This window comes from Pogoniulus pusillus, chromosome 5 (genome assembly GCF_015220805.1).
Source record: "Pogoniulus pusillus isolate bPogPus1 chromosome 5, bPogPus1.pri, whole genome shotgun sequence".
Classification (NCBI taxonomy): Eukaryota; Metazoa; Chordata; class Aves; order Piciformes; family Lybiidae; genus Pogoniulus; species Pogoniulus pusillus.
The window spans coordinates 38,757,260-38,778,578 of record NC_087268.1 but is presented as its reverse complement, the minus strand read 5'-3'; the positions used below and the strand labels follow the sequence as shown (position 1 = coordinate 38,778,578).

General features: G+C 42.4%; 2 protein-coding genes across 6 annotated transcripts in view; one reads left to right on the top strand and one right to left on the bottom strand.

Moving 5' to 3' along the window:
- PCCA (propionyl-CoA carboxylase subunit alpha) overlaps nucleotides 1–13,767 on the top strand; it is a 358,591-nt gene extending 344,824 nt beyond the window's left edge. Inside the window, exons 24-25 of one of the 2 annotated variants that reach the window (XR_010302383.1) lie at nucleotides 11,369–11,569; nucleotides 13,461–13,767. Coding sequence is in view for 1 of the 2 variants with exons in the window: in XM_064143822.1 (XP_063999892.1) it covers nucleotides 11,369–11,428 (60 nt within the window). In the remaining variant the exon portion in view is untranslated. Of the gene's footprint in view, nucleotides 1–11,368; nucleotides 11,685–13,460 lie in introns of those variants that run through there. The other variant, XM_064143822.1, reaches the window with a different exon arrangement.
- The window catches only part of GGACT (gamma-glutamylamine cyclotransferase), a 37,910-nt gene extending 17,075 nt beyond the window's left edge, over nucleotides 1–20,835 (bottom strand). The window contains exon 1 of one of the 4 annotated variants that reach the window (XM_064143824.1): nucleotides 20,757–20,835. The gene's annotated coding sequence lies outside the window, so the exon portion shown is untranslated. Of the gene's footprint in view, nucleotides 1–19,286; nucleotides 19,306–20,087; nucleotides 20,442–20,737 lie in introns of those variants that run through there. The other 3 variants (XM_064143828.1, XM_064143825.1, XM_064143823.1) reach the window with 3 other exon arrangements.
- Between the last annotated feature and the right edge of the window lie 484 nt (nucleotides 20,836–21,319).

Sequence of the window (21,319 nt, the reverse complement as noted above, 5' to 3'; positions counted from 1 at the left end):
TGTCTATATAATTCTTTTAAGTTATAAGTTGTTTATTTGTTTTGTGTTTTATTAGTTAGTTGTTCTTTTTTTAGTATTTTTTAATTAAAGAAAGGGGTGTGGTGTGTTTGTTTTCAGTCTATCAATCACATTTGTGGAAAAGCCTACTATTTAACATGTGATGTACAGGTACTAAAACAGACCAGCTCAACAGGCTGCCCCGGGAAGTGGTTGAGTCACCACCTCTGAGGGTGTTTAAAAGATGCACAGACATGGGGCTTGAGGATATGGATTTACTGGTAGACTCGGAAGTGTTGTGCCTGGACCTTGGTCTTAAGGGTCTTTTCCAGCCTACATGATTCTATTCTAATTGACTCTGCTAGTTTGAGCCTAGCTGGGATATTTTAGTGAGAGGAATTAGATGATAGGCTATGAAAAGGAAACAAGGGTGATGTCTGCTTCACTCATAGGCTTGCTGAGATGTATAAAAACAAGAACACAAACAGACAACAGAGTTGCTCTCTGGCTTTGGCTGCCTCCCTTCTCTCTCTATCCTGCTGTGTGACTAAACCCTCTGCTTTCTAACCCCCCCTGGCCAATTCTCCAAACTCACCTTGAACGTAAAGGTAAGGTCTGGGGTAAGGTAGAGGGGTGGAAAAGAGGTGGAAGGGCAGTTGGGAGCCCCTACTAGAGACTCTTGTTTCTGTGTTATCTTTTAACTTGTATAGTTCTGTATCTAGTTGTATATATTGTAAATGCCTGCTTGTATATTGTGCTAAGCTGTAAATATAAAGCTCCATTCTGATTTCCAGCTTGGCTGAGTCTAGTCTGGGTGATTTTTGCAAGAGTAGGGGGGTGGGTAACACCCAAACTATCACATTAACTAACTGCAATTATTTTATTTGCTTAAACATACATATACAAGCTTTATTTTTGACAAGCTGTGCAGGTAGTTTTATTGAATAAAAATATATATTAAAAAAAAGAAAAGGTGATTTTCAGCTTGCAGCACAATGCAAGTCAAAAATAAACACCCAATCTGTGTCTTGGAAACAAATCTCTTCCACCATTTTCTAGTATAATAAAAGGTAAGAAAATACAACCCAAACCAGAACACCAAATCAAAACTACAAAGCACCATGACCAGATGTATAGAATTACTTCAGTCCCACTGAGGCATATCACTTCTGTTTAGAAATTAGTACTGCATTTACTACAGAAAAGACAAAAAAGTCACAGATCATCATGAACAGAAAATTGTTGAGTTATTTTAGCTGTCTTTGCCATCATTTTGTTCTCCAGGAACTACTTGTGAAGTCCTGCAATGAATTTTGAAACATACTTCACTTCTTCCTTCATCAACTGGGAAGATATCCTTATCTCAAAGTAAATGTACCTGCTGGTCTGCTGTCTTCTATGTAAAAGGAACAACTACATATTCTGGGAGCATTCAGAAAAGTCTGAAATGGCCCTCAGCATTGGTGCTGCAGTAATTGCTTTCAGATATAGAAAATATACTGATCACAAACTCAAACATCCTTCTGCCTGGTAAAGAGTCAAAAGATAAGCAAGACAAGAAACTCTCTATTTGTTAGTGTGTGTCCTAAGTTGAATGAAATGTTTACTTTGAGATAAGGAGCAGATTGGCCTCTGATGCAGAAACAGGTTCTGCATTGTGATGCAAAATGCAGCACAGGTCTGTACTTACTGAAGAATGAGAAGAATCAGCTGTACAACCACTTGAATCTTTTCCTGGAGCCACAAGAGGCTCACAAGAATACTGATGGAAATAATTCCATAATTTCACTCAGCTATACATCTGCAACTGCAAAAATAAAGCTGTTTTGGTTTTACAATGCCATGTAGAATCTACTCTATTTGAAGGTCTCCTTGGCAATGTTCAGGATGCCTGGAAGGAAGCCTTAACGAGAGGCATCTTAAACCAGAGGTGTGGCTGTAATGTGACATTGTTATGCAATATTCATATGAATGATATACACGTGTAGATATGACAGAATTATTTACAGATAAAACAGTTGTGTAAATGAAAATAGTTTTATACACACTGTGCAGCCTCTTTTCAGTGACCTTTGAGAAGGAATTTCTGTTCCTAACTTGGTAAAGGAAGAATAGCATCAAGCACTGGAAGTAAATGAGAAGGGGCATATGCAATGTGGTTCTGAATGTTAAAAAAACCCAGACCAGTGTCACAGAAACAACCTCCTTCAACAAGGATAACATAACAAACTTGGAGTCAAGTGAAATGCTATATTTAATAGGCAGTCAATATATCTCCAAGCCAAGTCATAAGGAAGAACTGTGTATGGATAAGGAGTTAGTTAAGGGAAGCGTACGATGGACTATGTTAAAATAGGGAGTAGCAATTACAGGCAGAAGTTACTGGTCATATTGCTCAGGAATATTTCAGCTGTTCGTGTTCAGGAGTAGTTGTATGCCTGCGAGAGGATGCATCATGCACAGACAAGGTGGACTGTAGAGAGATGGCCTGTGAAATCCAGGATTGAAGTAAGGTAGCTTTTAGTCATACAAAGTGCAGAAACACATGCCTAGAGACTACTGACAAGAAGTTCTGGGGCCTTATCACATGAAGGCAGCAAAGAAATTGTGCAGTATCTCAAGCTGGAAGGGACTCATATGGATGATGGAGTCCAACTTGCTACTCCTTGGAGGACTACCTAAATCACAGGACTAAAAGCATCATCCAGATACTCCTTGAACTCTGAGAGGCTTGGTGCCTAGACCACTTCCTTGGAGAGCCTGTTCCAGAGACTAGTCAGTGCCTTGGTAATGAAACTTTTCCTAATGCCCATTCTCAACTTCCTGTGACACAGCTTCTTCCACTTCCTCATGTCCTACCCCTAGCCACTAGAGAGAGATCAGCACCTCCCCCTCTGCTGCCTCCCTTGAGGAAGCTGTAACCTGTAACAAAAGTCATCCCTCAACTTTCTCCAAGCAGAAGAAGCCAAGTGACCTTAACTACTTTTACGTCTTGCCCTCAAAGCCTTTCACCATGGATGCCTTCCTCTAGACACGCTCCAATAGCTTGATGTTCTTTTATTGAAGCACCCAGAACTGCGCACAGTACTTGAGACTGGGCTGCAGCAGTGCATGCAGAGTGGGACCAAGATCTCCTCTGACCAGCTAGCTATGTTGTGCTTGATGCACCCCGGCACATGGCTGGCACTTTTGGCTTGTCAGGGCACACTGTTTGACTCATATTCAACTTGCCATCAACCCAAACTTCCAGACTTCCTTCCACAAGGCTGTTCCTTAGCCTCATCCCCTGATTTGTATGCATAACTGGGAATAGCCCACCCAAGACAGAGAATCTGGCACTTGCTCTAGTTACGTTTCATACACCTGGTGATTGCTGAGTCTATAGCTCCTCCTAGTTCAGCAGCATCGGCAAATGTCAGCAAAGTAAGTTGAGTGCTGCATCCAGATCATTCATAAAAACATTAAAGAATACTGGCCCTAAAAGTAAGCCCTGTGGAACCCCCATTGGCAACTGGCTACTAGTGTGGTGTAACCCCATTTGCTATAACTCTTTGAGCCTGACCTCTCAGCCAATCACTCACCCAACACACTATGGACTTTTCTAGCTGTGTGCTGGAGAGTTTATCCAGAAGAATGCTGTGAGAGACAGCATCAAAAGCACTGCTAAAATCCAAACCCACCACATCTACTGTCATCCCTTGGCCAACTAGTTGGGTGACCTTGTCATAAACGGAAACACTTCCATATATTTTGGTCAATCACAGAGTAAGAAATGAAAAAAACCAAGCTACAGAACAGAAGAAAATAGTGCAAGAAGAATCATGTATGTTTTACAGTCCTCAGAAATGTATACGCCCATTTTCCAACCATTCTCATTCAGAGGGTTTTCTCACGTGCACAAAGTGCATGGATGTTTTAAGTAAATACAAGCACAGGACATTGCCCTCATCATCTGCAAAAGGCACCTGTGTCAGCAAGAGAATATGGTTTTTGTACTGGGAAACATCAAGGAAAGGCTCAGTGAGCACACAGATGGGAAAGCTGTTTGTTTCCTCAATCACTCTATTTTACAGGGCTAAAGATAAAGGAATGGTTTAGATTTGCAAATACAGACTGTTGTTCTTTTTACAGTTGTGCCAGTTTGAGAAAACTCCTATTGCTTCTTTTTCTGCTGTTATGGTGTGATGGTCTGGGTGTCACCCACCCCTCCATGCTTTAGAAATCACCCAGACTAGACTCAGCCGGCTCTGGAAATATGAGTGAAGCTTATATTTACAGCTGGCACAATGTACAAGCAGATATTTACAGTATATACAGAAATATACAATATAAAAGGTAACACAGAAACACAACTCCCCTCCCAGAAACCTGAGTCCCCAGGAGGAGCTCCCAACTGCCCCTTCACCTTCCCCCTGCCCCTCTCAACCTTACCCCAGTCCCAAGGAAGAATGGAGGTTCGGCCAGGGGGTTAGGAAGCAAAGTGGATTAGTCCAAAATGGAGAGTGAGGTTAGAGAGTAAGATGCAGCTCAGCCAGTTCTCCAGCAGAAGTGAGAAAAGACTCCCTTATCTATGTTTTGATTCTTATTATACATCTCAGCAAGCCTATGAGGGAAGTAGACATCAGCCTTGTTTTCCTTCCACAGCCTGTAATCTAATTCTTCTCACCAAAACATTCTAGCCTGCTTCAAACTAGCACATACAGATATCTGTAATGACTTGAAGTGCTCCTATTCATCTAAACATTTCCCATTTTGCAGCACTAGGTAATTTTGTGAAGGATTTTACCTCTGCAAACCAGGTGGTTTCTATCCTCAATGTGCTCCTGCACTATGACAGCAGAGCAGGTGAAAAAAACCATCTTTTCAAATAAAAACATTATTTTAGGTACATGCACCTTCAAAGTTAGAGTGCAAATCAAAGCAAACTCACATACCTTAAGGCATCCAAATATCTAGGAGAGTGTCCAACTGCACCTTTTCATCAATACAGACTTTGCATTGGGGGAAAAAAAGCACAGAGAGCAGACAAGGCAATGCTACAGGATAAAACATTCCAAATGCTCAAGCTAGACCTTAAGATGTAGCCAGTTTCAGACTGGAGCAGATCACAAGCAAAGGTTTCTAAGTCACAAGTATAAATTAGCATATCCTCCATCTAGGTACAGTATGTCCCCACAACAGCCTCTTCACATACCCCAAACAGGACAAAACTATGACAAAAGATGGTGGCTAGACTGGATGCATTCATAGTCAACAAAAACAGACCAAAGGAGATGCAAAGACTTCAGTGTTAAAAGTCCAAAGCAGTATCCACTGCCTACAGCATAGGATGTGAGGCAAAAGTGACAACAGAAACACTATATTCACCTTTTCCAGGGTTTGCTCTAAAATTGAGAAACAATTCATACCTGCTGCAAAGGGTTTTATTTTATTATTCTTCTTTCCTGGGGTCTCACCTTTCCATATATGTCCCAAGCACCCAGTAGTATATAGAAAATCTTCCCATTAACTTCCTTATGCTTTACTTTTCTCCAGTTTCAGAGCCAGTAACCTAGATGAGTAAGACAGGAACAGCAAGTTCTAAGAGGCCTCTATCCCAAGTGAAAATTTTCTTCTTGCATTGGGATCAACTGACATTTTTAAGAACACACACACCTCAGCACAAACTGACATGTAAAACCAATTTCTCCTTAGCAACTTTCCTCCTAATTAGTGTAAATTTGAGCCCATCATTTATGATGGGCCATTATGATGAGCCAGCAGTGTGCCCAAGTGGCCAAGAGAGCCAACGGCATCCTGGCCTGCATCAGGAACAGTGTGGCCAGTAGGATGAGGGAGGTTATTCTTCCCCTGTACTCAGCACTGGTCAGGCCACACCCTGAGTCCTGTGTCCAGTTCTGGGCTCCTGAAGTCAAGAGAGATGTTGAGGTGCTGGAACGTGTCCAGAGAAGGGTGACAAAGCTGGTGAGGGGCCTGGAACACAGCCCTGTGAGGAGAGGCTGAGGGAGCTGGGGGTGTGCAGCCTGGAGGAGGCTCAGGGAGGACCTCATTGCTGTCTACAGCTACCTGAAGGGAGGCTGTAGCCAGGTGGGGCTTGGTCTCTTCTCCCAGGCAGCCAGGAACAGAACAAGGGGACACAGTCTCAAGTTGTGCCAGGGGAAGTCTAGGCTGGATGTTAGGAGGAAGTTCTACCCAGAGAGAGTGATTGGCATTGGGATGGGCTGCCCAGGGAGGTGGAGTCGCCATCCCTGGAGGTCTTCAAGAAAAGACTGGATGAGGCACTTAGTGTCGTGGTCTTGTTGACCCACTGGCCTCTGCCCACCCATCCAGCCTGTCCAGGTCCCTCTGCAGGGCTCTCCCACCTTCCAACAGATCAACACCTGCTCCTAGCTTGGTGTCATCTGCAAACTTACTGATGCTGATGCATTATTATTCAGAACACCATTTATCTCACTTTTGCCAAATAGTATTCAGGGACATTTAGAAATCTCAGCTGATTTTAATTTTGCCTTCTTGAAGCAAATACTCGCTTAGTGACACTAATTAATAAGGAAAAATGTATAATATAATTAGAGAGTTACATTAGCTACAAATGAAGAAACGGTGCAGGAAGAAGAGAAATTGTTTGAGAATTTAATTTTGTCTTCTTGATATGGCTTAAGATGACAGCTAAGGAACAAGTTGCTTCTGATTTTCAGCACGTGAACTTAACACTTAAAATAGGTAACTCAAATTATTGTCAAATTGCAAACCTCCCCTGTTTACTCCAAGATAACTAGCTATTAATAAAGGCATGCTTCTGAATACATAATGCATTACATTTTTTACTTTCAACACCTGGTGTCACCAGAATAACACTCTACATTCCTAAAATGCTCTGCAGTGGTGTGTGTGTGCTTTGATTTTAGGGAGAGGAACCACAGAAAATTATGGGAGGTGATGCACAATTTCAAGGTTTAACAATACATTATTGGGTATTTGACCACAACAGGTCATTTTAAAATGAAACTCAAGGTGTCCAAAAACCTTCATCCCTTAGTGCAGGGTCAAAAAAGGCAAAGTGAAAAATTCTGCTGTTCCTTTGTATTTTGAGCAACCTAAACCTTAACACCTGTTCTGCAAAGAGGCTTTAACTGTTTAAGTTCTGATACAACAGAATTTAACCAACTGCAATCAATTTTTGTACTGGCTAATCACTAAGTTTCTGTTCAGTCTAGAGCTATATTAATTGGTTACTATAATGGTTCCACTGAGAACAGATATAGGGATTACTGTGTGGAGCTCCTTGGCTCTCTAAAAAACTGGGTAGCAAAGATTTAATCTCATTTTTTCCTTCCTTTCTTCCTTCTACTCTGTCAGCAAGACAGAGCTGGTAAAAAATTGACAAACTACATTTTCTATGAAACTCAGAAAGGGCGATTCTGTATTTCATTGATGACAGAGTACATGTATTTATTTCCTTTAAACTTCAGATAATGGGCATAAGAGGGTGAAAGTTTTCTCAGATTGTGATATTGATGGAATTATGGCACGCAGTTAGATCAGCTGGCTTAAGATGCAAGTTGTGCTGTGGGCTGGCTTTTCTAAAAACAAAACAACCCCCAAAACTTTAAAAAGAAATCAATGAAAGAATTCCAAACTTCTGAGAGAAAAATCAGAAGCTTGTTTTACAAGGAAGGTTAGAAACACTGCATTACAACCAATGAGTGCAATACTACAGAATCGGAAGCTTCTGAATTCTCTCTTTTGGAAGAAAATTCTGTAGGGGGAGGAAAATTTGTTCAAATTATTTGTAACTAATTTTGTAAAAACATCAGACTGATGCTTCCACTAATCAGGCAGGAGTTTTCTACAGCAGACTTTCCAAAAGCTTTCAATACAGTTTCAGTAAGATACAGGGATTTTAAACTTTCACTGTAACCATTTTTCTAGCTTTAAACCCCACAGAAAGGCTAACACTGACACAGGAATCATTTTCAGGTGAATATATAGAGAATGTCTGGAAGAGATTCCTATGTTCCAGCAAGACACTTAACCACCTCTCAACTCATTTATGGGGCCAGCTTTTTGCTGACAGAAGACCAAATTACAACTACCTGAAAGGAGGCTGTAGCCAGGAGGGAGTTGGTCTCTTCTCCCAGTCACCCAGTGACTGAACAAGAGGACAGAGTTCAAGTTTAGGCTGGACGTTAGGAAAATGTTCTTCATGGAAAGAGTGATTGCCCACTGGAATGGGCTGCCTAGGGAGGTGGTGGAGTCAGTCCCTGGAGGTGTTTAAAAGGATATTGGAAGAGGCACTTAGTGACATGGTTTAGTTAATTAGAAGGGTTAGGTGACAGGCTGGACTTGATCTCATAGGTCGTTTCCAACTTGGTTATTTCTGTGATTCTGTGAACTGAAGAGACCCAGGCAATGAAACCTTGAATATTGCTACCAAGAAACATTACCCTCTACAAAGGAAAAAAAAAGTCATGGAAAGCAAAAAAAAAAAAGCTGAAGCCCAAGAAGGGAGATGCAAAGTCATTAATAAAAAGGCTCTTTCCCACAATTGTTTGGTTTAAGCAGATGCTAACAAACAATTTTAAGTCTGGTCATCCAACAGAGTTAGACAGGTTTTTACATGCATGATATATTTAGTCTAACACCGTCACTTGTTCTCTCCAGTTTCTTCAGCACTTCAAAGCAACACCAAAAGAAAAAACAAACAAAAAACACCCCATGCCCACAACAAACCTAAAACAGAACACAAAACAACAACAACAAAACAAACCAACCCACCCCAACCAACTCCAACCACAGAAAACCCCCAACCAAGCAACCACCGTAAGAAAGTGTCAATTATTTTAGGGCTTTCTATCCCATCATCCCTTTTTAAAACCCACAAATATCCAGGTTTAAAAGGCCCTTTTCTTCCATTTTCTCCAAAATATAGAACTGTTCAGTGGTCACTGGATCAGAATGTGTTTAAACTTTACATGAACAGAAGCAGAGGTAGAAATGGTGAAGTAATGCACAAGCCAAAAAGGGTTTGCCTCAAGCTGCTCAGGAGAATAGCCTGACACATCCTGCCTGACCTGTGCTCATTGGAAGAGGCTGAGAAGCTCCAGCTGCCTGGGTGAGGGTGGTCAGGAACAGCCTGCCAAAAGAGGCCTCAGTAAACACATGGAGATGCTCACTATTTCCAGTGTCAGTTCCTATGGAAGAAAGAAGGGATGCAGACCTTCTACTAATAAAAATTAATATTCAGAATACACAGAGAGGAACTTTCCTACCTCTACAGCTAGAAAGATGTCCAGATGCTGGAAGCTATCTATCTTGATCTAGACTAGTTATGTCCATGATGGTTCAAGTTTTGACAGTGTTGCTCTTGACACTGCAGAAAGGCAGCGGTCAGAAAGGGACCTCTGGAGTTCACTTAGTCCAACCCCTCTGTTAAACCAAGTTTGCCTAGAGCAGCTTGCACAGCAGTGTATCCAGGCAGGTGCTGAAATCCAGAGGAGGAGACTATGACCTCTCTGGGCAGCCTGCTCCAGTGCTCTGGCAATCTCAAAGTAAAGTTTTTCCATATGTTTAGGTGGAACTTCCAATCTTCTACTTTGTCTTCATTACCCCTTGTTCTATCACTAGGCACCACTGAAAAGGGCCCAGTACCATCTTTTTGACAACTGTCCAGATAGTTATAAAAGCATCAATAAGATCCACTCTCAAGTCTTCCCCAGGCTGAAAAGCCCCAGGTCTCTCAGTCTTTCCTTGTAAGAGATGATGCTCCAGCCTCCTGATCATCTTCATAGCCATCTATCTGCTCAACTCCTTTGACTAATTCTGTTCCTCTTGAACTAGGGTGCTCACAACTGGACACAATACTTCACACATGTCCTCAATAGAGCAGGGAGGGAGGGGAACCTCCCATGGCCCGCTGGACACTCTTCTTAATGCATCCCAGGATACCACTGGCCTTCTTAGTTACAACAGCACATTGCTGGCTCATAGTCCTTCTTTGCCAAGGTGCTTTCCAGCAGGTCAACCCCTTTTTTGAACACTGGAGTGACACTGGCTTTCCTCCAGTCACCTCCCTTGTTTTCCAAGGGCTTTCAAAAAATGGAGACTGGCTTAGCAGTAACACTGGCCAGCTCCCTGGCTGCATTCCATCAGGGCCCATGGATCTGCAGGTGTTTTAAATTGCCTAGTCCCCTTCGACTAAAGGAGTCCCTTCCTTCTTCTAGGCTTTGTTACCTCCAAGGACTGGGATTCCTAAAGACTACTTTTAACACTAAAGACTAAAACAAAGAAGGCACTTGAGTATCTCCACTTTCTCTGTATCCTCTATCACTCGCACACCCACTCACAGCAGTGAGCCCAGTTTCTCCAGACTTCCTCTTCTCACTGATGTACTTGAAACCATTCTTCTAATCTTTTACATCCTTTGCCAATTTTAATTCCAAGTGGCCTTTGTGTTTCCTCACTGCATCCCTACATAATCTGCCAGATTCCTATATTGCTCCTCAGTGACCAATCTTTTTCCACATACCATAAACATCCTTCCTCCATTTGAGTTTTTACAGAAGCCCCTTGCTCATCCATAAACGTGTCCTGCCTATTTGGCTTTATTTCTTACTCATGGGGGTACACCAGTCTTGAACATGAAGGAAATGCTGCCTGAAGATCTCTTAAGCTTCCCTACCCTTTCCCACAAGTGATCTAGAAGAACATGTTTTAACAACTGCTGATTCAAAACTGTATTTAAGCAATGTAAGACTGTTTAACAGAAAGACTAAACATCTACTGGTAAGCACAGTGCCCAGGAAGAGCCTAGACAGACCATCCAGGAAGGTTGGGAACCCTTCATTGCTCAATATCCTCAACAATAAGTCACTCAAATCTCCATCAGAAATAACACTGCTAACTGCTAAATTTGCATTCTGCCAAAGAACTAGATGGGATAGTATCTTGGCTCCCCTTTAAAATGCAAAAGGCAGCTTGATTCACATGCTATGCATGGAAAGGAACAGTCTCATGGAGACTGCAAGAGACTGACTGTGGTCCAGTCATTAGATTCTTGCTACCTCAGGACATTTCTAGATGATGCTCCCGGTCTGTTTATAGATAGTACACTATGCAGTTATCTAATTTTTGAGGCTAAATTTTCCAAACAGCAAGAACTCTGAAGAGAGAAGAAAATGTTAATTTCCATCTTTTCCTGCTTCACACAGCACCTCCCAACTCCATTTGGAGATATAATCCTAAGGCGCTTCTCCTGCTTTCTGCACTGTGATCCAGCCTAAAAAGACCAAACAAGACCAAGTGCTCCTAAGAGATGTGGGTTAGACAACCTTGGGACAAAGGGAACTAACATATTGTTTCTTCTTTCTAGGACATGGTGAAAAATACTGCTAGTGCTGAAGCTGGCTTTGCTTGGAGGTGTGCCACCTAGCTTAAAGGCAGAGCAGTTTGGGTCCATCTGTGCATCTCTGGTCGACAAAAGAAGGCAAATACGAGATTGCATCACCACAGTCTCAAGAATAGCTGCATAACTCAGTGTTACCATTCCTCCTCTGAAGCTTCTGCTTCCCAGGTAGAAAACTACACACAATGGTGCCCCTCAGTGTTTCCAAGACAGCCACCTTGTTTTACACATTGTACATAAAGGCAGCTATAAATCTGAATATTAAAAAAAAAATTAAAAAAAAATCAAGGCTTCTCCTGGTTTTGTCTATTTTTTTTCCTCAAGCACTGTTTTCATATTGCAGATATGACACATTTTAATCCCAAGCAGCTCTGAAATAACTGCTGTTCCTTACAGATTTTTAAATGTATTTTATTTATAGGCATACACTTTGTGTCAGTGACAGAAAACTGGTGAGATAAATAATTTGAACACATAATAATTGAAAAAAAACCCCAAAAATCTATTCTCATGCAGTTTTCCTCCAAGCTGTTGATGGGGAAAAAGTAGACAAGATATACCAGTATTTTTCTAGACATACAAGAAAGAATCTTGAATATTATTTGTATACAGACTGTTTCCAATATGTGTGACCCCACTGGAGATTTCACAGGTAAACTGTCACACGTACACATGGGTGTAAAACCTATGGCTTTGCTCTGAATTATCAAAAAGAACAATGTATGCTAATACATATAATTTAGAAGGGCAGTTACTATACTGTGGTAGCTCAGACTACATGCACAGATGGATCTACATATATTTTAACCTAGTTTCTTAATATTTCAAAGAGATATAGGTAAATATAAAAAGAATACAAAGAGGAAAAACACCCCACAGTGGCCAACCAGTATTCTAGCTCATTAAGAAACCCCATAATAAAAAGATGAACACCAATGACCTCTTCTCTCCTTACTGCACCTCTTTGCCTTCTCCAAGAATTTTGTTTCTGTTATGCAGGCTACCTTAGGCTTCATATAATGACATAATCACATTACTGAGACAGACAATATGCCTGGAACTACAGTTATGAAGGCACACTGCCTTAGAACAGTTTAATCAGAAGGAAATAATTAACTTAAAATATAAATATCTTAAATGCTGATTTTCTGTCTTGTACATTCTCTATTGAATTAGAGACTCCTGTTAGAGATAACTGCTAAGACAATAGGTCCCTATCTACAGAGTCCACAAAAGGTAGTGATTCTTCTTTCTGAGTCATTCATATCACCTTCCTCAGACACTTTTCCCAACCAGAAAACAATCATAGGTATAGAACTCTGTGTTACCTTTAACATTTGAAATGAGGTTCAGAAAGCTTTGGTAAAATTTGGCCAGTGGCTGGATTCATATACTGCAAGTTTTTATAGACGGTATATTTGAACTACAACACAGAAACACTGCAGCCTTGGAGCAAGTTAGTGGTTTGATGTGTGAAATGTCTATGTCTATGATGTGTCCTGCTGGGATTTGCTCCCTACATAATTTTCAGATAAGGCAAAATGAAGCCTCTGGGTCCACTCTGTAAGCTTTGTCAAAACATTTATTCATAAAGTTTCTCAGTTACTTACACATCTTTCTAACACAGTGCAGGCTTAGGTCTGTGCAGTCCCCTCTAAATGTGAGTTATACTCCTAGGTCACATCCCAAAAGTAATGCTTACCAAACAGTATCTCCACACATCACTGGCAACACAAAGCAGCACTTAACATGTGCAAGGTGATGTAGAGTTTTAAAGCACTTTGAGTACATGCTGGCACACTCCACACACATGCTGTACTCCATTTCTTTTCAGTGAAAATGCTATGCAACATTGAGCTCATATCCTCACTCATTCTACAGAAAAATACTTGAGTTTAGATGGCTTCACTAAAATACAGCCTCAAAAACAACATCATCAATATCAATTGATAAATACTGTTGAACATATTTAAATGCTGGCATTTAATCACATCAAGACCACATTTTTCACCAAAGAATTTCTAATAATATTTTCCCTTCAATTTTCTACTCTCTGCAGGCTTGTTGCATCTTCTTTAGAGTTCCTCTTTTGCCCAGAATAAGCTTTGGCTTAAGGTGTTCTTCAAGCCACAATCTCCCTTCAGCAGCTGTGCAGGCATGCAGTCAAGGCAATAAGAAAACCTAGTGCCTATATCTTACTTCTATCTGTAACTCCAAGACCATCATATCTCATCTGAGAACCATAGCAAGTATTTTACCTTTTCTTTAATTTCTTTTATTTCTTCCCTGATCTGATCATCTGTACTCAACTACTGTTGCTTGTAACTTCTTTGTAGCCTCCAATTTTCCCACCCACATACTCTGAAAACAGCTCATCTCTAAACAAGTTCTACTGCGAGCTTAAATTTGATCTCAGTAATAATAAAAAAACACAAACATCTAAATCTGGTGATTTTTTCCATCAGCTTGTTACTATGGATACTTGTGTTACAAATTTCCTTCTCTAGCCTAATAACATTTCTCTTCCTTTTCCATGATTCAGTCACAAAGCCCATAAAGGATTCCCATGCATACAAGAAAACATTCCAGGACTCATTATACATAATATATAGATAACTACTTGAGCACAGGAAAAGAAAGAAGAAACAAGAGGACAGAACAATGTCATTGCAAAAGGGAGGCAGGAGGACAAACTGAAGGTTGGTGCCTAGCAGCACTGAGATGGACTGCATAAAGATGAGCAATACACAGTGTCATACAAGCTAAACTTAGAGAGATGCCAAACAAGGGGCAAATAACCCTTCACTAGACACCTGAAGGATGTTTTACTGGGCAAGATCTCTTAACTGTACTTCTGGACTAGCCAACACTTGTGCCTGCAAATTTGCTTCCTTCTGGTGCCAATTATTTTGTAACTTCTAGTTTAGGAATAGCAACTCTGGATGTTAAATCAAATATTAAACATCCTTGACAGTCTTCAGTCTTGAAGCTCATGTTATGTGCTACCAGGACCTGAAATGTTTTATTCTAGCACCTACAGTGAATTTCAGGTCATGTGATTGTTCTAAGCTAATTTAACCAAAGCTATCAATACAGTTAAGAGTGAATTTAAAGAATACAAATAAAATAAAATACAAGAAGACTACAACACAAGAGGCATGTACTTTGGGCTCTTTACCTACCACTACGTGAAGACAACCCATAATTTCTTCCAGTGATGCTATTAGCTAATGGAATTGTGTCATGACCTTACTCTTGTATCGCAACTAACATGAATCCTCTGTTCACCACTAGATCTAAATGTCATCCAAAACCACCATTCTTCCAATATAATCTAAACTCAATAGGCTTATTTCTCAGCCACTACTTACATTCACACTTTCACTATCATTTTTCTCAGCAATGTTTTGGAAAAAATGGGTTTATTTCTACTTTCCTCCTAGCTTTCAGTATTACTGTATATGTAGACCATGCCTCTCCTGATAGGAAATAATCTAACCTGTTACCTTTGATTTCTAGAGAATTCACACATCCTGAGATTCAAGTGACAACAAAGCTGTTCCTTACAGAACTCACAGAAGACAGAACACACTGGTTTTAGTGCTGAAATGATGTGCCCATAGTGTAGTCTGTTTAACACACAGCCAAACACTTAGGCTCAATGTAGAAGAATTCAGAAAGAATGCAACTGACGATTTCTTATGAACCAATTAACTTTAATTTCCTGAAATTAATTTGTTCAGAATCATTTCAGCTTCCTTAGTTGATGTGAGCTGCCTGAAAATGAAGCACACATTTCAAACACTAATCTGTCATCTAAAGAAGTAGATGGAAGAGATGGATATCAATGAGACATAAATCCAGGATTTTTCTCAGTATTGTGTCCATAGAAACAGTAAAACCTTAAAAAATGCACCATCTGCAAACTGATCTGCATGCAAGAAGGCAAAATGTATCAAGACCTATTTCAGTAGATACATAGGCAGCTTTTACTCCCTGTGATGCAGAAGGCAGCAGAGCTACTAGGCAAAATATGGAGAGATACAAAAGAAACACCGAAGACGGCTTCAGACCAAGGTCATTTGTATGAAGTTTAACAAAGCCAAGGGTTGGGTCCTGCACTTGGGCCACAACAAGCCCATGCAATGCTACAGGCTTGAGGCAGAGTGACTGGGAAGCTATCCAGCAAGAAAGGGTCCTGGTTGACAGACATCTGCCTATAAGACAGCAGTGTGCTCAAGTGGACAAGAAAGTAAACAGTATCCTGGCCTGTATCAGGAATAGTGTGGCCAGCAGGATCAGGGAAGTGATCGTGTCCCTGTGTTTGGTACTGGTGAGGCTGCACCTCAAATACTGTGTTCAGGTTTGGACACCTCACTACAAGAAAGACACTGAGGTGCTAGACTGTGTCCAGAGATGGGCAAAGCAGCTGGTGCAGGGTCTAGAGAATAAGTCTTAAAAGGTGCAGCTGAGGGAACTGGATTATTTAGTTTCTCCTCAGTCTGGAGAAGATTGAGGGAAAACTTCATTGTTCCCTACAACTGCCTGAAAGGAGGTTGTAGTGAGGTGGCGGTCAGCCTCATTTCTCTAGTATCAAGTGACAGGATGAGAAGAAATGCCCTCAGTTTGTGCCAGGTGAGGTTTAGATGAGATATTAGGAAAAGTTCCTTCACTGACAGAGTAGTCGGGCATTGGAATAGATTGCCCAGGGATGTGGTAGAGTCACCATCTGTGGAGGTGTTCAAGAAACATGTGGAAATGGCCCTTCAGGACGTGATGGTCTTAGGTTGGTGGCTGGACTTGAGTTGTCCATGATACTGTTAACCAGAAAGTAACATAATGCCAACATTCCTGGGATCTGTGGAGAGTAAACTGTGAGAATTTTAGACAAAAAAATTTATATATATCCTTCCTCACTTAGAGGAATGTTAAAACCCTGTTACTGAAGAGCAAGGATTCAGACAAAAGTGCAGCACAGCAGCCAAGATGATACTGGTTGAGATCCAGGCTTCCTCTGATGTCTGTGACTTTGTTCATTCTTAAGACTTGTGAATACACTTTGATGAACAAAGAAAGATGCAAAGACGGATCATACCCAGCACTGTATTAATGGGAGCACAACCAGCAGATTCAGTGATGCTCTACCTCTACTTGACAATCACTAGACCACATCTACAATACTGCATCCAGTTTCAGGGCCATATCCCCTGCCAATACAGAGAGGATATCAATAAACTGCCTGCGTTTGGATGGTCATGGAGCAGGAGCACTTGGTAAGAGGCTCAGAAAACTGAGCTGAGAAGAGATGGCTTTGTGGTGACCTCCCAGCAGACTTCCCATACCTATGAGGAGGTTACTTAGAAAACACAGCTAAGCTCTTCAAAGCATTGCATGTGGGAGTTGGAGCTACAAATCAAATATGAATGGCCAAAATTCGATTCAAGAAGAGTTTCCATTATGTAGACAAATGTTGATGGAAATTGCCCAGGTCTGTGTGGCCTCTATCCCTGTAGCTTTTCAAGACACATAGGATAAAGTCCTGAACAGTCTCATCTGCTCTGAATAAGATTTAACTAAAGACTCACAAGGTCCCTTGCAACCTAAATGATATTATGGTAAAAGTTGTGTGACTGCATCAAGCTAGATAAGGTAAGTGGAGTAAAAGAAGTAAAAATAGACTTGTAATTATTCTGGTATTATGTGACAGCAATTTGAAACTGCAGTATCATCTTAATATGGATAACCAGCTGAAGTCTGGTGCATGTGGGATGATGATCTCCCTCAGTTACAGTGGCACTGCAAAAAGGCAAAGCTTCAGGAAAGGGCTGAGAAACAGTGATTCTGTGTAGCCAAGAACTTCTGTCTGAACATCATCAGTACCATGGTAATTCCAGCTCTTAGTAGAGGACATGAGTAATTACAGTACAGTCAAATCACTGTAGAATGAGGTGGTTACGTACAAAGAAAAAGAGGTGTCTTGTAAGACAGAAATCAGGAGTGACAGTAATATTCAACATGTTTTCTCAAGATGTTAAGAGCAAATAGATGACAGAAAGAAATCACAATGACCCAAGATCTTAACGTAAAGGTCATTCTTGGAAAACAGTGCAATGGTAAACAAGTTGAATCGATCTATTATCCTGGCACAGTCTTTCTGTCTTCAGTGTTAATGGATTTTTTTAAGTGGGAAAAAGAGAACTCAATCTGACATGGTCCCCAAATTGTAATTAAACTTCTGGAGTACAAAAGATTAGGAAGTTCTAAATAGCTACTGACCCTGATTTAAGAACAATGACTTACTACTGCTTGAGCAGTTTTGGTTTTGAGTAAGAAAAAGGTATTAAACGCACTCTTTAGAGAGACAGAATGATGAAGCTATTACATTTGCAAACTCAATGATATTACTACATCTATACATCTCCTTCATAAATTATTAAATTATCTATGTAAAATTTACTGTCAGAATGATGCCATTAAATCTTTTGAAAGACAGGAAAAACAATCAATTCATATACAAAACGCATCCTATCACTGCATGTGTACTATGCTTAGGTAGTCCGTGTTGCTTAAAATGTCATGCAAGTTTCACATTCAATTCTACTTATATCAAGGAAGTTACAAAAATTATTTCATCAGGTTCAAATCACATATGGTTTTAGAACATGAGATACATAAAGTCTTGGAGTAGAAAAAAGAACAAGTACATTGCTGTAAAAAAAGATGATAAAACCTCCAGTGAAATAAAGTGTATTTTTTTTTTGCTATGGATGGTAACTTAATGCTGCTTGTGAGTACACAGAAAATAATTTGGTCAATCCATGAGATCAGAAGTGTACCAGAGCCGGCAGAAAGCAAATGCCACAACATACCCCTGAAATGTATTATCTCCTTATTTTACTTCACAACACTTCCATGACTGCACCTTTGCATCTGTACCTACATTCCCAAATTCAAAATGTAGACCAGGCAGTCACATAACCTTACTTTTTGAAGATTCCCCCAAAAGAGCAAACACAATCACATGAACAGTTGAAAAGGCAAAAATCTTGGTTACAGCAGCAGTCAGATGAAAGTTAACTTTCAGGTGGAAAGTTCTTCCTAAATAGGTAGTTGGGTTAGTACTGAGAGTCATGCAAATGCATACAACGGGGAGTCAGAAGACTGTTCCCTGTAAGAGAACTCTGAAGGTCACCTAGCCCAGCCTCCCCTTCAGAGCAGGGCTAAAGCCAACGCTAGATAACGTTTTTTTCAAGCAAAGAGACTGTGCTCAAGTGTAACGGTGGGTAGGAGAAACAGCAGGACACCTAGTGCAAAAGCAGGCTTGATTTGTGCTCTGTACTCTCTAGAGGCATCTAGCTTTCCATGTCAAAAAGCAGCTAAGGAAAGCATGAACTGACATGGTGATCCTTTCTAAAGAATAAAAAGCAGACACTGCCCTAAACAAGGAATTCGAAGCAGCATCTTCAAGTGATACAAGAAAATAATCAGAAAAAAGCCTGATCACACATAGAAAGAAGTCACTAAATATTTGTAAAGAATAGATGGCACGAGAGATTTTTACACGACCCACTCCCTTCCATGATTGCACAAAGTTTTGTTCAGTATTGTAGTGGTATCAAAACAAATTCACGAGTATCTCATAGAAACATGCTTGCAAAGCTGGTGCAGAACAACACAGTCATTTAGAAAGTGAGGACTGAACAGGCTACCAGAACCCAAGCAGCATGAAGTACAACATGCATTAAATAGTTAATACTTGTCAGAAATAGGGTGCAGATTTTAAAACATAGCCACGTAGGGCAAGTCTATTTTTTTTAATATACAGCACCCTTCACAATTCAGCTTTCAAGGCAGCAGCAGAGGCTCCCGCCTAGCTTTTACTTACTGATTGCAGTAGAATGCCACATTACACTGGGGTAAGACGACACATTAGTTTTCGTATGACTTTGACAGCTATAATGGAGAAAGGGCAGAAGAGGAGTACTAGATGAGGACATGTTAAGACACAGCCTAGGTTTTCTCAGGAAGAATGATGCCTATTCTTCATTCATACACGCAAACTTTAAAGCCTCTCTTAACGCCCTATGTCACACAGTAAACGGTTTTAATCGTCAAGAAATTGCGTTCCCAGTTGACTATCTGCTTAATCTAGAGGACATGTAAAACAAGCCCACTGTTAGCAGAGCTCTAACACACAGAACAACTTAGTCATGGATATATTTATTATGGTGTCTCTGTATGTTAAGCTCCATGTAAGTTGCTACCTTAGTATTTTGAAAGCACGTCAAGAGTTACAGAAGTAGCAAAATGTCTTGAAGCAAAAAATGAGGAATCGTCTGGCATTAACACAGATACAAGTAGATGAACTCAAAAGCAGGTTTATATAGCTCAAAATGGAAAATGCATAAAGTGCACACGAAAATAAGAGTAAAAAAAGATTACGACAACCCAACTCGGTTCAAGCAACAAGATAGATGCTCCTAAGTGTTATCATGTAAAGCTGTAGGTATCAAGTCCACGTCACTAATCCCTACAAGGTAAAGGTATGTTACTAGCATGAGCATTTGCAACACAACACTTTTGTTTGGAGGATGCCCTAAGCATCTGGCTACCAGAAGGAAACAAGGTGCTTTCCACCTCGGCCCGCCAACAGCGTTTCGATTTCAAGAGCTAGGGAAAGCTCTACCTGAGCGAGGGCGCGTTACAGGCGCACAACGCTTCCAACAGCTCCCAGCACGCCGAGGCACACCGCTATGACCTTTGAGGCCTGGGGCACGCAGGTCGCCGCGGGGGCAATAGCAGCTCTGCGCCCGGCGGGGGAGCTCTCAGCCCAGCGGCCGGGGGCGGAGGGCTCCGGGCCGCTCGCAGTACCCGCACCCAGCCCGGCGCTGCTCAGCCCAGCCGGCTCCACCGACTACACGGCCACCTCCGCTCTTTCAACCGCGCGGCCGTAGGCAGGGCAGCGCTGGCCTGAGCGGCGGGGTGCTCTCTACCGATGCCGGCAGAGCCCTTCTCCGCTGCGTGCCCTTCGCAAAAAGGCCCCATCTGAGCCGCTCGCCTGCCCTCCACCAGGCGCGCACTAGCAGCAGCCAGGCCAGGAGGCAGTGCCAGAGACACTTTGGCCCGGGCCCAAAGGTCTGCCGCGGGGCCCCGGCCCCGCCCCCACCGGCGCGGCCCATTGGCCGCCCGGAGTCCCGCGGCCGCGCCGCCGCCGCCCGAGCGGGCAGAGCAGGGCGGGCACGCGGCGAGCACCGGCCGCCGGAGCCGCGCGGGGCTGGCCGTCACGTGATGGAGGGGGCGGGGCGAGCCCGGGCGCCCCGCGCTGCCCGCGCTCACCGCCGCGCGCGGGACTCACTCGCCAGTGCTGCCGCTGCCGCCGCGACCTCGCTCCCGCCTGCCGCCGCCGCCTTCTGGGCCCGTCCCGCCGCGCCTCTCTGGGGAGTAGGCGGCGGGGCGGAGCGGCAGGGCGGGGCCAGCGGTTGGGCGGCCGGGGGCGGGGCCTCTGCAGCGGGCCAGGGCAACGCGGTATGGCCGCGGCGGTCGAGGGTGGAGTAGTTCGCTCGATCAGGAGCGGCTGCCAGAAGGACGCGGTACGCCTGTGCGGGACGGTGGAAGCCTAGGCAGAGCAGTCAGCCGTGCGGGGTAGCCCGTGCCAGCTACGAAAGTAATAGCAAAGTGCAGCGCCCTGAACTCCCCAGCGTAAGTCGCTGTCCCAAAAAGCCAAGACAACAGCTTAAAAAACCCAACCCGAAACACCGCGATAGCGCCCGGCCTTCTGTCTTGGAGGCCGCAGTAAAGAGGCATCGAGCACCGCACCTCCGGCAGCAAGCCTGGCTTTCGGAGAGCTTTGAAAATCTCTGATTTCAAAGCAATGCTGACACTGGCTGCAGAAGGCACTTCTCTGTAGACAGAGGTTGA